Genomic DNA, 15,651 nt, shown 5'->3' with positions numbered 1-15,651 from the left:
AAACGAAGCCGTTTTATAGAAGGAATATTCAATAGCCATGTTAAACGTCATCGTTTTGTGCCTCTTTGTATTTCACCTTTGAAAAAGCAGCTTGCTTTTTACTGCAGGGACTCCTTTGTTAACAAAACAAAGCAAAACCCTATATTTGGCCATAGTAGAAAAGAGAGAATCAATTGCAAGAAAAAAGGTTCAGTCTTTTTCTTTGCGTAAAGAAGTTTAGTTGATGGGTAAGGTTCATTTTCTTTTTTCTTTTTATGGAAATTGTTTATAGTTTTATTTCTGCTTCTAAAGTTTATTTATTTATTTTACATGCATAATATGTTTTATAGCAGAGGAAGGAGGGGGAGAAGAACTGTTTGAAGTGGAATCATCAAAGAGTGAGAAAGTGGAGGTGGTGAAGGAAGGAGTAGCTTCTATAGCATTATTGCCATCTGGGTCCATTTCCGGTCACTTCATTCAGCTGCCCCACTCCATTTGCTATGGTCTTCATGGCACTGGTACCCCTAATCCCCACCTCACTATGTATATGTGTGTGTTTAAATGTATGCTTATGCCTAAGTGGGTCAATGAAGTGTTACTGGTCTGGAAAAAAGAAATGGATGCAAGGTCTGTACTTGAACTATGGACAGGAAAAGAGAAAAACAAACCAAAGTTTCAAGTCTTTTATCCGCCAGAACTTTTGGTGCAAGGGAATATTTGGAACTTGGAAGAGTGTTATTTGTCAATAATATTTATTTCTCAAATTTTCTTATAATATTACTACAAATTGGTTTTCATGGTGTTGTTTGCGAGAAATTATAGATGCACCAACGAAAATTAGTGCTTTTAGAGGTCTTCATTTACAGTGTATAAAGATGCTAAAAATCATACAAAGCATGTCTCTTAATATTTGGTTCTTGCTAATTTCTCTTTTCTGTTTTGGCTGATTTGTGAAAAGACGAAAAAGAAGAACTAGTTATTTTCTTGTATTATTTATGCGGGAAGAAACTGAAACTATTTAGAATCGTAAAGTCACACTGAAGCTTTTTGGTTATTTGAATGCACATTCTGGCATAAATTGTATTGCTGTTAAGACTTTCTGGCAGCTCCATATGCGGTACTAACATTCCAAATTCATTTCATGCTCTCGAGCACTCATTGCACTACCTGATGGTATTCACCAATCGCACGATAGTGGAGTCCTGCGTTTGGACTTGCAATGATGATATAACCTATACAATTATGAAAAGGAAATGTATACATGTGACATTCTGAGTGTTTTGACATTCAAATAACAAGTGAATCCAAGTGCTTACACTTGCTGGGGAGATATTTTTTCATGACCTGGTCTATTAGACCAAATGAATCATGTTGGGGCATATCAGGTTGGACATATTACCATTGATGTGCCAGCATGATTGATTTGTTTTACAAAAACTGAGTCTATGTAATAATTCTCCTGCCTAGAATGTTTCTAGATCTTAGAGACATTTTCTTGAAACAAAATTTGCTTAGTGGCCATCTTCTGTAAGAATTGATGTAAAAATCTTTCCATAAAGACTTACTTTTGATATGTTTCCGCGAATTATTTTCCTATTCTAAACTAATTCTTTTATGGTGAAAAGAATTAGCTTGTGAGAGGGAGTGTAGCAGAGGAGAGGATTATCGCCTGATCAAACTTACAATTGTTGACTTCAACGTATGGCGTGTTTGTTTCTTCGTTTTCCTTCTGTAATTCTTTTCTTTTTTCCGGGCTGTTGTTAACCAACCTTTTGTTTGTTTTGGTTGTCTCTAATTTATAACAGAGTGGGAAAGAACAAGCTGTTGTAGTTGAGTGTAAAGGCCATGATGCTGCTCGATTCCATAACGTTGATCAAGCTCATGGGTAAGCCATCTGGGATTTACTGTTAGTTTCAGATTAACATCTGAGTTGGGAATCAGTTCCATTTCATGACTCTTTTCTTTTATTTATTTTTTTCTTTAAAAAAACAAACTTTCTGATGTTTTTAAGTTTGTTTTAACTCATGCAAGTTTATTATCTTCTGTATTTGTGCTCCATAATTAGTTTGTGCATGCAAGTGTGACATATGTTTTCATCAATTGGATTATGGATAAAATGTCAATGATAAACCTCATCCCAGTAATTAGTGATTACTGATTTACACAAGCTATATTCTGATTGACTTTTAGCAATTAATTCAAGTATAGTTCATAAACTTCCATGTGTTCCTCAGAAATTATTGAATTATTTAAGCTTGATTCTGATAACATTTTGTGACAGCTCCTATCACTCACTCCAATTTAAATTGTAATCCCTCAATGTATTTGAGCTTACTACTAGATCCATCTCTTATTAAGAAACTGGGATTTGTTTCTCTGTTCAAATATAGACCCTCAGAGATGAATTATTGCACTAACATGTCCTATGTTGTGTGTAACAGCTGGGAAAAGGATATTGTAGGTATGGTAGAAGAAAAGCATGGGAAGAAAAAGATTCATGTTTCATTTGAGTGTGAGACACTGAAAGCTGACAAAGCAGCTGAAGACCACATCAAGCAGTTCATGCCGAAATTGGCTGGGCTAGATGCTGTTGGTACTTTTTTTCTATCTGACCTTACTGCCCACTGGATATTTTTTGAATCTTTTATTAGCCCAAGCAGTAAACGTCAACCCCTATGTGGCATTACAAGAAATATGCACCATATTCAGCATTTAACTGTCTTTTGACTGATTCAGCTAAATAATAGTTTTGTTTGACGAGCAAAACAAACTTAGCTTGTGTTCATGTCAATTTTAACAGAGAAAAGTGCTACAGCATTTAAATGTCACAAAATTTTCTGATTCCGTATCAAATTACTATAGACTTTCCAGAACAAGCTTAAATAATTTGTGACGCTTTAAAAGACAGTCAAATTCACTGCGTGTCATTTTTGCACAAGTTTGAGTCCTTGATCACACTCATCCTCAATTTAACAGATAGGACAGAATTATACATATTGAATTATGGTCATGGCAAGTTCCTAGGAACTAAATGGCATATTGATTCTTATACTTGTTTTCACATTGACATATGGTGTCCCAAACTTGGAACTTCTTTAAGTAATGTTACAGCATTTGGTTTATGCAAGGCGATATATGAACTGTTTAGAGCTTTAAAAGCAATCAACTCGCTGAAGTTTGAAATTGTGCAGTTAACATTGGGAGGATGAGCATTTCAGGATTGGACTTTGAAGCAGAGGATGCTGGTATTAAGCAGACTATGATTCAATAGAGATATACCTCTATCCTTGTCTGTATATGCTACTGCATACTATATGTTAATCTATGACAAGAAGCTAGTTAATCACATGCAGCTATACCTGTTTTGCGTTATCATAAAATAAGCAATTTAATGCTTGATTATGCAACCAAGTTTATTGAGACAAGTCTTCTAGATCAAATATGCACTTCGAAACTAAGGCTTTGATGATTTACTGCTTCGTTTCTCTGATAAAGAAGAAGAAGGTCTACTGCTTCAATTCCTTAAAAAGTGATTATTAGATTATTTTGTTTATCGTATTATTCATATCAGGGAAAATCCATCCAGACATCTTGAACTTGAGGGCTCTGTTAAATTTCGTTACCAATTCTTTTTACAGCTCGATAGACTCCCATCCAAATTGTGCCCATCTTGTGCACAATGAACAAATTTGGGGCCTGCTTTCCAAAGCGCAATTTAACTAACATTAAGGCTTTCTACCTTGGGGAGCTTAGGAATAGCCCTTAATGCCGCATCTCTTCCTAGACGCTCGTTGCATAGGGGAAAGGATGAGAAGGGCAAAAAAGTTCAGATAGTTCAAAACCCAACAACGGGGAGAAGGATCATTTTCTTTGTCAAGTCAACCTGAGGTCTTGTCACTTCTGTGTCCAGTATCAATAATAAACCAACTGGTTTGCTTATAAGAATTTGGAAAATGGCATCGCAGAGGAATCCATTTTCATACGGCAAAACTCAAATTCAACCAGAGGACAGGCCGGCAGCCCTCCAATGAGAATATTTGCAAAATTCCTATTATTATAAATTATAATTATTGAAAAAAAAAACTAATAGGCATCAATGAATCCACTGCTCATTCCTACAGTGATTTCCCTTTTTTTTGGTCCCTTTTATTTTTTATGCTTTGGTCCTTCAATTTTTTCTTCTTATGTGGTCGTTTTACATTGCTTTGATTTGAAATCGGTCTTGATGATTTGTTTTTTATGCTTGCATATGAGAATCTCAAGATGTTGAGGAAATATTTTGTCACACGGTTAATTCTTAGTTTTACAAAACAAAATTCAATTCAATTAATTTAAAATAATTAGAACTTCAAAGGACCATATTTGAAGCTTAAAGGAATATCCAATCCCATTTTTTTGGCTAACATCATGAATTGATTTTTACGGTCAATGGGGGGGTTCATGTTCTTCTTTTTTTAATTTCGGTTTTCTCAACTTTTTTTTCTTTCAAATTGATCTCTCCATGTTGGTTTTATTTGGGATTTGATTAGGTAGTTTGTTTTGATTGCCTTAATACGGAGATCTTGCAATATTAAAAAAAATGTTTTAGTTCAGTTGATGCTTGTTTTTGCAAAATAAAATAAAATTCAGCTTATTTAAAACAATTAAATGTTAAGTGATCAAAATAGAAATTAAAAAAATAAATGGGTTAAATGAGGTAAACAAGCAGGTCAAATAGGCTAGCAGGTGGGTGGGAGGTGTCCACGAGACTCAAGCGGTCATGAAGAGTCTCCAAGTGGTTAAACAACGACTTCCACAAAAGCGTTGGAAGTGTAACCCCATACTCTTCCCCTCCCTCTTTCCTTTCTCCTCTCTTCGAGAATTACACGAGCCTACCAAAATTGAAAGATGTCATGTTATTTGTTTTTTGTATCAAATTTGATTATTATTCTGTTGATTGTTATTTGTTTTGTTTTTTATCCTTTTTTGATTGATTTCTTTTTCAATTTCATCTTTCACACATTTGGTTTTATTTTATTTTTATGTCAAATTTGGTTTTTATGCTTTTGATTACTATTTGTTTTGTCTTTTATCCTTTTTTATTTTTTTTTTAAATTTCATTCCTCGATATTTTATTGATTGTGGATTTGGCTTTGTGATCTTTATGGATTTGCCTTCTATGAAATTAATTATTGTCTCATGACTTGGGTCACTAGTTTCGAAGATTAGCTCGAGTTGACTTAAGAATTTTTTAGGTTTTTTTTTTCAATTTCATCCTAAACATTAAGTTGGTTAAGGATTGAACTTCATGATTTTTTTCACTTTTCTTTCCATGAGATCATCCCGATCTCATGTTCAGAGTTATGGGTTTAATGAGTTACCTTGGTTGACTTCGGTCTTTTTTCCATTACCATTTTTTAGATTGAATTTTTTTTAAAAAAATTTTGCCTTTCAATATTATGTTGTCTTGGATTTGACTTTTATTGTTTTATTCAATTTGTTTTCTATGAAGTTATCTCGATCTCATGACTAAGTCACATATTTATGTTATGTTGTCTAGAATTTGAGTTTTATTTTTTTATTCGATTTACTTTTTACAAAGTTATTTCAGTCTTATGATCAGATCGCGTATATGATAGGCTACCTCGAGTGGTCTCAATTTAGTTTTTTTATTATTTTTTTAATTTGATTTTGTCCTACAATATTTAATTTGCTGAAAATTAAGCTTTGAATTTTTTTCATTTTACTTTATATGAAATTATAATATTTTCATTTAATTTTTACTTGAAAACCTTATAAGAATATTAAGAGAAAATCTTTTCATAATATTAACAAACATTTATTTAATTTAATATCATTATCTATTTTTTAATTATATTATTAAATTAACCACACCTATTAAATCAAAATAAGTTAATTACATTAATCTCATATTTTTCTTGCTTCTTATCCCTCAGCATTCTTTTTTTTTTTTTTTAAGATTGAGAAAAACTGACCCAGCCGCTTCCCAGCCCGCGGCGCAGAGCATTTCTATAACAGTCGGAGAAACAAGGAACACAGTGGAGTGTCAAGTTGTACACACGTACTCCATCCTTCACTGGAACTAATATAAATTATGCCACGGAAGCAAAATACAATCCTCCGCAGAGGGCATACAGGAGGTTGAACCTTCTAATTTGTATCAAGATTTTCATAGAAAATCGTAGGGTAAAGCAACTGATCGATCATAGACAACAGGGGTCTGTGAATTATTGCAGTTACCAATCTGCCATGAAAGTACAAATATGGGCATACATAAAAAGCACACAGTCTTACACGCTCACAGTAAGTAACAGATGATTAAAGCTCGTCAGCAACAGCCTCCAGCCCTTCTCTATGAAACAAGTGACCTGGGCAGGAACAGGAAGCAATGTTGTTGCAGTCTAGAAGAGATTGTGAGGGTTGGTTACAGCTTCAGGGCAATATAGGGTAGCCTATCCCTTCTCTTCCACATTTGCTCAGTCCACAAGAAACAATCCAAGCCTGCTAAGACAATTGTTAGAAAGAAAGAAAAAAAAGACTGTCAATTGTAGAAATTTCTGGAAATGAAAAGCACATAAAACACCTTAAAAGTCAGTAGCATCTAATTTCTCAGCAGAAAACGCATGCTCTTCCATGCCCGCACAACCACAGACACTGAATATCGTCTTACAGGTTGTTACTTTGTTGTTCATGGCAAATCGAAGATGTCTCTTTGACAACAGTCAAAAACCCCCCAGAATTTTATCTCAGTTCCTTTCTAACAAAGAGTAAATTACTCAGTAAAGGAGGGTACCTGCATGTACTCTGACTCACTCCAGCTCAGAAACCTCCTCGGAATCAGACAATGGTAAGAGAGTGCATATTCCAAGAACATGTCCATTGAGGCACACATAATATTCAATGCAGTCGTCATAGGCACCCAGTCTGCAGCTGGCACTCTGTGGAATCATTTCAGCTTGCTGCATGCTCCACAACTTCGTTTTACAATAAGGACACACCTCGGTCGGGTGAAGCTGGGCCCCCCTTTTAATCAGCATTTTCCGGACCTTTGACATTGAGAATGACTTAAAAATTCCTCGGAAAAATCCTACATCCCCTTCATCCCCTTGGTCAAGATGTTCGCAGGGGTCAGACACATACAATACATCTGTCCTGCACTGTGGCAAAAGAAAGCTCTTCCCTGACGTCCTAGAAAACCGAGTCCTATAAACAAAATGACCAGGAATGTGAACATTATTAAACAGGCCACCCTTGGTACATCCTGAGCAGTAAATAAGCAGCTTCCCAAGTGCCCTCCAATTCCCATCAACGCTGTGACTTCCACTGGACTGCAGATCAAGCATCATCTTTGGAGCCCTTGCTCGGCAAAATGCCTTCCACAATACTCGCTTGGCAAAATCATCAAACCATTTGCATACACACGACAGAGTAGCAATCAACTTAGGGTTCCAGTTCAGCTGTTGAAACACTAAAAAAATCACATCTTCACTTAGATGCCCTTTTATGCATTGACAGCTAGAGGAGTGTACGCAACGATATTGCTTTGTTAAAATCATTGTCTCCACCTAGTACAATAGTAATATATGATAACAAAGATAATCAGTACTTGTTGTACATTCCTACCAAGATCAACACAGTTAAAAGTCAGCAGTTATAGCATTTGACGACCAAATTTGTCAAGTTGAAAACAAAGGTCAGGCTGATTTCTATTGGAGAGACAACTGTTTGACTGCGCAATTCAGGGGCATGAAGCTAAAGGAAGAAAATAGCACTGGAACACGGGGCAAAGCGAACCTGTAAAGACTAGATCCATATGTTGTTTATATGTGTAATATAATAATAAGAAATGTATATTAAATACCATTCATATCATAGTCATGGGAGTGAATAAGGTTCACTTATGGAGTCATATATACCAACAAATTAACCATTCAAATCATCTATTCTCATTCAATAACATGAATGAGTGCCAGCAATAATGATGTTAAGTCAAGAAAATTCATGAACTGTGATCTTAATGAATAAATCTACTATCTCCTGCTATAATTAATCTAGAAGTTAAACGGAAAAAAAAATGTAAAATTGAAAGCACACAGCATCATAATCTTCAACGGAACCACAAAAGATACAATTGCAACAAACTTTAGTTGAAAAACGAAATCCTATCAAACAATGTCCAACGTTAATCTATATGTGAGTACTAATACAACCTTCTGAGCTACATAAGCATTGCTCAGTAAAAAAGAACTCCAGCGCTTCTGTTCGAAAGTGCACATGCCTTAACCATGCATAACATTTTATAGAAACTTGCCACGGTACAAGTTGACACTTAATCCTAACCATTAAAAGCTTCAAAACTTGTTTAAGTTCCATCATCTCAAGCATCACATAGCAAACTACAACAACGATTTTCTCAATGCATGTGAGTTACCCTCCAAAACTTAGATCCACAAGAACAATTTATCAAACTGCAAGCCACTTAAACCAAAAAAATAAAAATAAAAATGCAATCACTTAATCTAAGAAAAACCCACTTCACATATTCACTTGATTATGCAAAAACAGCACTTGAGGTTGAAGAGCTAAAAAAGACCCTAGCCCACATCAAAATCAAACAAGAAAAAGCAAAGAAGTTAAAAGTGGATAGGATCGTAATTAAAATCACATCAAAAACCCAAAATTTCCTACCTCAGCAAAACAAGTATCCTCTTCTCATACCCTCAAAAACCCTAAAAAACCAAATTTACACCAAAAAAATGAAGCAAAGATTAGGCTTTTTGTGAAGCACTGGTTAAAAAAAACACTTCACCAAAAAAAAGCCGGAAACTGTGACCACTTACATGCACATAAACACCTTGAGACGTATTTCGGTCCAAAGTGAGAAATAATGCACTCCAGAGAGAGGAGTATGAAGAGTAAAGGAAATGCAGAGATTGGAGCGAGAGACAGATAGAGCAGACGGCTTTCTTGAGGCTGCATATAGGAGAAGAAAATAGTTTTATATTTCTTGAACAGATACAGTTACGTGCTTATTTTTATTTTCAAATCAAAGCCATTCATATTTCGCCACGCAAGAGTATAAAGAGCAAGTGGGTTCTTACAGCGGCTCATGTGTTAGCAGCTCATTGGTGGTTGTTTGGGAGAGAATGACAGTCAGGTGGATAAGTAGAATCCATACTTATGGGGTATTTTTAAAATTTGAGGGAAATGAAATGCCAAGAGCACTACTACTACTACACACTGTCCACAGGAGAAAGATTCTAAAGCCCCAACATTTTTCCACGTGTCAGGTGTAGATTTTTTCACAGCATATTTTATTATTGGATTGATGACCACTGTCTGTGTGCCTCTTTGGCATCCTTTGATTGGGTATATTTCCATGTTTCAGATTGTGTTTCAGATTCTCTCTCGTTGCTGTTTGAGGTGGTTTGTTTATTTTCCAACTAATTTTTATTAGAAAATATATTAAAATAACATTTTATTTTTAATATCATTATATTAAAATAATCTATAATATTAAAAAAATTATTTTAAGTATTAAAAATTTTAAATTTTAGGCAAACATTATTTTGATAATATGCTAAACTTTATTTAGGGACATTTAAAATTACGTTCCATATAATATTTTAAAAAAAATTAAATTTTTTTATAAAATTATTATCTTATGTTTTTTTATCTAAGTTACAGTATCTAAAAGATCACTTAATCTTAATTAATCCATTATAGTCGTAACAGCCCACTAAAACATAAAGTTTTTCCGGTCATAATATACTTCATTCACAAGATTCGAATTCGAGATCTTATTTAAGAGGAACAAGCATCAAACTACTTGAACCAATCATTATTGATTTTGATTATTTTAATATGATAATATTAAAAAAATAAAAAATTATATTTTAAAAAATAATTATTATTATATTTTCAAATAAATTATTAATAAATTATAAATGAACGTGGAAATTGATTGATATTAATGTTGCTGATAACATTTGCTGACAAAACATACACGGATTTTGCTGACAACATTTGCACTTGTTTGAAGGCTAAACCTATTTGCAAGCATGATTTTGTGCGAACCCACCATGCATGATTTTACATGATGGATGGCTTGTCTGCAACGAAGTTGTTGATTAGAAACAATTTTTTTCAAAAGAAAAACTAGGAAGAAAAATTGTATGAATCTCACTTGTATTGACCTATCAAGATGCACAAGTTTTCCAGGATGAACTATATAAATGGTTTTAAGAAAAATTAATTCAAATAAGATTTTAAATTGAAAGATCACCGGTTCTAATCACCCGAGCATCAAACCCATGGAGAATTAGGTTTTCCTTATTTTCATTTTTCGTCTTCTCAAAATTTAAGCTAATTAAGTTTTAATTAAAGTGACAGTCTAATGTTATCTGCTGGAGTGAATATAAAGGCGTGCTCCAAAGTGAGAAAATCCTTGACTCCTAGAACTCTAAAAGGAGATAACCTGGAAAATCCTTGGCTGAGTAATTCAGAGTTGAAATTGTCTCACCTTTTCCAAACCTGTATACGCTAATATGCACAATAACCAAAAAGATACTATTATATTTCAAAATGAGGGCAGTATTGAAAAATTCATCCTCAGGTCATCAGTAAACACTTCAGAGTATTTACCGATGACTTCTGCTAAAGGCAGATGTGCCATGCCAACCACTCGCTGGAATTATGGGTGTACCAGCTGAAATGGGCACAGCATATTTAACCAGGGCCCCATTTCATTATGTCCTGCATTCTCATCACCCTGCTATTTAAATTGATATGAAGTAGAACACTCCCATTAATGAAAAATTCAAAAGAAATTCAAGGATAATGCAAATCGAAGGCTGGTATTGAGCAGGATTTTATGAACATAGAAAATGTTGCAAAAGCACAGCAACGATCTTCCATGCTTGAAAAAGAGATTCAAGGATAATGCAAATCAAGTGGTCGTGATGATGATTCGGGTTTGTAATTTCAACTGTTCTAATGCTGGCTAAAAGCAAGTCCACACAAGGTTTATAGACATTATCACTCCACAGAAGTAGTTTGGGAAAGGATCTGGTCTGCCCTCTGTAAACACATCATAATAACAAATGGAAGCAACGGATTAACGATGAATTCAATCACAGAGAAACATGAAATCCCACAAAATACAGATTACACATCACATTTAACAAGAGAAAGCTTAACAACACACAAGATAAATTATAGAAGGATGAAAAATCATGTCATGCAGCTTTCTTTTGCAAGTCAAACTACACGAGTATACTTGTTTCATCCACAAATAGAATCCAATCATATTAGGTACAAATTTGAAAAAAGAAGATGCATACACTCTGTATATTAGGCATGTCAAGATCAATACTCATAGGAATTTCCGTCCAATTCTATATCCGCAATCTAATGTCAACCGAAGCAATCGTTTTTACACTTCCACGACTCATAAGCTTGTTAACCACACTTATCAGTGCAAGCTTGGTCTTATTTTCCTACCAATCCTTTGAAAAACCAATGGACTGTTAATGACCAAGCATTCACTTAGACTTAATTGTTTTTTAGAAATTTTTTCTTATTTTTAGTTTAGCAGTCATTTCCAATTCAAGAAGCAGCATTTGCAGAGGGTTTGCCATCTTGCAGGGAGATTACCGTCTCGAAAGCACCCACCAAGGCCTTAACCTTACTTTTCCTTGTCTCTACAAGTTTACTTGCTGTTTCTTCTATGACATTATTAAACAGACCCTGCGCATCTTTCTTTCCATGAACATCTTGATGCCTCAAAACAAATTTTCCTGAATCATGTTTGCTGTCAATCACATCACCATCAGCTCCTCTCCTCTTGAAGCTTCTTCGGCCATCAGCTTTGAGATTTTGGTTATCCCCCAACACTCTTCCTCGCCTGAACTTCAACCTCCTTGGACTATTATTCTCAGACAGAATATCAATCACCCTTCCCCTCCTGAAACGTAATTTCACAGGGTTGCCATCTTTGTCCTCAGAAAGAACCATCCCAGACTTTCTATTCCTCCCTCTGTGTTCTGCTTCCAAAGTCTCTGTCTCTTCAATGCACTCAGTTTCATCGTATTCAGAGGAAGTGTCATCTTCTGCTTCTGTCACAGTATACTCAGACTCTTCTTCATCTTTTTCACTATGGGACATGGAGGAGATAGATTTTGGGAGGGATGGAGACTTTAGTGAAGACAGCAGAGGTGGTGATGCCTCGACAGAAACATTCTCATTGTGATCAGACTCCACATATTTGTTGTCAGCTTTCACCTTGATGACATACAACGTTTTCTCCTGGATCGTGTCACCGTTGGATTCTTCAAGTTTGCCATCGGGTTGAACAGGATCGGCATTCTTATGGGAATTCTTATTCTTGTGCTGCTTATCATTAATTTCTTTAGTCTGAGGCGTGAGTTTCAAGCTCCTATTCTTCTTTTCATTCAGGCATGCAATTCTAATAGGAGAAGGTTTACTGGACAATGAAGCTCGTGGGGATGCTAGTCCTCTAGCAACACCACTGACTGACCTTCTAGGAGAAAATGAAGCCCTTGGGGATGCTTGTAAATTCTTTGCAACTGGTTTGGAGGTCCCTGTACGCCGTTTGATCTTGATGTCACCATTTCTTCTGGCACCAAAAACTCTTGAAGCATCAGGCGAAGACGATTTTGGATTCAAAGTACTAGCGTATTTTGCAGATAATTTTACTTCTTTAGCTTTCGACAACACTTGTTTCATAGAGACCCCTGGTTTTTCAGAAGATGATGCCAAATCCTGCCTAGTGATGCTTGGGTATGAATTGACCTCTGAATCCTTCTTCCTCCCAACAGCTGTTGTCTTTGTCTTCATCCAAATTTCACTTGACCCTGAACCTTGGCCGCCATCTAATTTAGTTGATGAATTGATTTTTGAATTCTCCTTCCTCCGCACAGCTGATGTCTTCTTCCTCATCCAAATCTCACTTGGCCCTGAACCTTGGCTGTCAGCTGATTTAGTTGACACTTCCTGTGTCAATGTCATTTTCTTGAACAGAACTTCACTTGAAACTGGACTTCGGCCATCAAATGATTTTGTCAGAGGTGACCCAGCTGATGATTTTTTCTTGGCCAGAACTTCTCTTGAAACTGGACTTCGGCCATCAAATGATTTTGTCAGAGGTGACCCAGCTGATGATTCTTTCTTGGCCAGAGCTTCTCTTAACATCGAACTTTGGCTGTCAAAAGACCTTGCTAATAAACCTGCTGGCGTCATCCTCTTAGTCAGGACTTCTTTGAACAGTGGAGTTTGGCTGACAACTGATTTGGTTGACACCTCTCGTTTGATGATCTCAGGACTATTAGCACTGGGAGATTTGGAATTGGGACTAGATTTGACCTTCACCACTGATGTACTGTAGTCCTCTGTCTGAGACTCTGCCAAACTTTGGTCATCTGGTAGTTTCTTTATAATCCTTCTTGGAAAGGAACACCTTGCCTTCTCTTCAAATGCATGTTTCCTCCCATATTTACAGAAATCATGACATGAACCAGTAGAAGCTCGAAGATAGTGAGGAAGAATCTCCTTGCTTGTATCCGACGAACTTGATTTTCCCATAGAATTTCTTTTTGAATTACCTCTATCTGCCTCAGCTATTGTTGGGGTCACTGCTAGACTGATGCTTGGCTCAGCCATAAGATACACACAAGTTGAAGAGAACAAAAGTATAGAAAACGCAACCCTGCCAACAAAGAACATCCAGTTATGATGGTATAGTTTGAATGCATTATCTAGAGAGAAATAATTCTGGTATTATCCAAAATCTTATTCTAATATCATAACCAGGAAGAGAACTCACAAAAATCTAATCTGATATCACGCTGAGTGAAAAACTTTGGACTGGAGAAATCTCAATCTTCAACCTGGAAAGTAAACAACAATCCATTTATGTTTTGAGATCAATGTAAATTTCTTGTAAACCACAGAAAATGATAGGAATATCCCACATGAATAGTGAAACAATAAGGAGTAATATAATAATGATTTTACAAATTTCAAGAGAGATGAGCAGAAGAACCACAGACATATCACTTATTTTATTTTCTGAACTTTAAAGAATTCAAAAGCTCAAATACTACCAATTAACATGCTTCGATTGGTTATGTTTGAATTGTTTTACATATCAGATACCAACGATGTAAAGAAATCGAAAGGGACAAGAAATCAACTTTGACACTGTTTTGAAGGATAGAATCTTTTCGAGGATTGGATCAAACAGAGTAATCAAGAACTTCCAAAGCTTAAAATGAGATAGCAGAGCACCACACAATCTCATAATAAGCAAAACAATATAAATAAAGAAGATAAACAAATAGATAAATGGAATCACTTCATTATCCAAGAATGAGAATTTTAACACAAAATCAATCTAATTCAATTCTATGCTATTCCAAACATCCTGGAAACCAAAATAAACCATCCACAGCACCAAAAGCATACCCACATATGGATTCTCTTATTCATTTAAACTAACTGACAACTGTTAAATACATTAAAACTGAGATCTTTCAATTTCTCAAACCTACTAACAACAATATTCTTCAACATGCTATTTTCATAGCCATACTAACTGTTTAACAAGGAGACGAAACAATATCAATATAACATGCATTTCTATTCATTTCTTACCGCATACATTAACAAGAATGAAAATTACAATAAAAGCAATCAAACCATAACACACCAATCAAATCCAAATGAAGCTCTCAACCAACATATCACCAAAATCCTAAAAGTTCATGCCACCAAATTAAAAACAAAGATACAATCCAATAATTCACTAAACTAAAAAAAAATAAAAATGAAAAACCCTACATTAAAGCAGGATTTTTGTAACAGAAGACACAAATAAAAGAGAGAAAATAAGAACAGAAACGCACCAAGGACAGGCTTTTTCTCAAAAACCCATGATCAAAACACCATTTCCAAAGGAACCCATTTTTGCAAAACAAAAACCCATCTCGAATTTGTCTAAAAAAAGGAACTTTAATATAGAAACAAAAGCAATACGAAAAGCTTAAATAAAGAAACGTAACAAAAAGGCAAGTTAGTTTTTTTTTTTTACATACCTGTTGAGAGAAACTGTATATAAAACAAGGGAAATGCAAGTGAAATGAGAATTTGGTCAGTTTTATTTCTTTAATGATTTAGGGTTGAGAGATCATGCAAGCAACTATGTTTCGTTTTCAGGTTTTGGTATTTCGTATTGGTGGGCTAAGGTTTCTTCTCTCTGTCTGCAATATTATGCGGTTGTTGCCACTATATTTTTACATGTCTATGAGAGAGGGAGAGATGCGTGTTGCACTATATTATAATTATACTGCCCTTTGCCTTTGCCTTTGCCTTTGCCTTTGGGTTTTTATTCACTTCTAGAACTAGCCAAAGTCAAAGATGGAGTTTTTGGGAGGATTTACTAACTTATTTTGGTGGTTAATTTGGAAAAATTGTTGAATTTATTGTATCAATGGAAATTAGGCCTAAATTAATCACGTTTCTCATAATTAAAATGGAATTTCATATTATATTAAATGATGGAATTTAATATTGAAAACTATTTTGAAAATAAAATATGATTTTTCAGATTACTTTTTAAATTAATAGGTTATTTTGGTTTTACTTTTTAAAGTA

General features: G+C 34.9%; 3 protein-coding genes across 10 annotated transcripts; 1 reads left to right on the top strand and 2 right to left on the bottom strand.

Moving 5' to 3' along the window:
- Nucleotides 1–70: 70 nt before the first annotated feature.
- LOC112324751 (uncharacterized) lies at nt 71–3,452 on the top strand. Of its 4 annotated transcripts, none has more exons than XM_024589108.2 (6): nt 71–227; nt 333–497; nt 1,605–1,678; nt 1,785–1,864; nt 2,421–2,572; nt 3,171–3,452. In XM_024589108.2, exons 1-6 carry the CDS (start codon nt 224–226, stop codon nt 3,248–3,250), a joined length of 555 nt encoding a protein of 184 aa, XP_024444876.1. In that variant the 5' UTR covers nt 71–223; the 3' UTR covers nt 3,251–3,452. The 4 variants fall into 4 exon arrangements, with proteins under 4 accessions (XP_024444876.1, XP_024444875.1, XP_024444877.1 ...); XM_024589107.2 differs by having other exon boundaries at nt 85–227; nt 330–497; XM_024589109.2 differs by having other exon boundaries at nt 89–227; nt 330–497; nt 2,421–2,568.
- A 2,599-nt stretch (nt 3,453–6,051) lies between these two features.
- LOC7484560 (EID1-like F-box protein 2) lies at nt 6,052–8,970 on the bottom strand. Of its 4 annotated transcripts, XR_002978623.2 has the most exons (5): nt 8,820–8,968; nt 8,668–8,708; nt 6,773–7,544; nt 6,563–6,633; nt 6,052–6,480 (listed from the first exon to the last, which is right to left on the bottom strand). XR_002978623.2 is itself a non-coding variant. In XM_024588431.2 (4 exons), the coding sequence occupies exon 3, from the start codon at nt 7,533–7,535 to the stop codon at nt 6,789–6,791; it is 747 nt and encodes a 248-aa protein (XP_024444199.1). In that variant the 5' UTR covers nt 7,536–7,544; nt 8,668–8,708; nt 8,820–8,968; the 3' UTR covers nt 6,052–6,483; nt 6,773–6,788. The 4 variants fall into 4 exon arrangements, 3 of the variants coding, with proteins under 3 accessions (XP_024444199.1, XP_024444197.1, XP_024444200.1); XM_024588431.2 differs by lacking the exon at nt 6,563–6,633 and having other exon boundaries at nt 6,052–6,483; XM_024588429.2 differs by lacking the exon at nt 6,563–6,633.
- Nucleotides 8,971–11,193: 2,223 nt separating this feature from the next.
- On the bottom strand, nt 11,194–15,347 carry LOC7484559 (uncharacterized). Of its 2 annotated transcripts, none has more exons than XM_002323850.4 (3): nt 15,093–15,347; nt 13,823–13,886; nt 11,194–13,705 (listed from the first exon to the last, which is right to left on the bottom strand). In XM_002323850.4, exon 3 carries the CDS (start codon nt 13,657–13,659, stop codon nt 11,587–11,589), a length of 2,073 nt encoding a protein of 690 aa, XP_002323886.3. In that variant the 5' UTR covers nt 13,660–13,705; nt 13,823–13,886; nt 15,093–15,347; the 3' UTR covers nt 11,194–11,586. The 2 variants fall into 2 exon arrangements, with proteins under 2 accessions (XP_002323886.3, XP_024444195.2); XM_024588427.2 differs by lacking the exon at nt 15,093–15,347 and adding an exon at nt 14,904–15,053.
- Nucleotides 15,348–15,651: the final 304 nt, after the last annotated feature.

This window comes from Populus trichocarpa, chromosome 17, assembly GCF_000002775.5.
Source record: "Populus trichocarpa isolate Nisqually-1 chromosome 17, P.trichocarpa_v4.1, whole genome shotgun sequence".
NCBI classification, from domain to species: domain Eukaryota; kingdom Viridiplantae; phylum Streptophyta; class Magnoliopsida; order Malpighiales; family Salicaceae; genus Populus; species Populus trichocarpa.
Note: the sequence above shows the minus strand (reverse complement) of the source record. Positions and strands in the feature narration are given on the sequence as shown.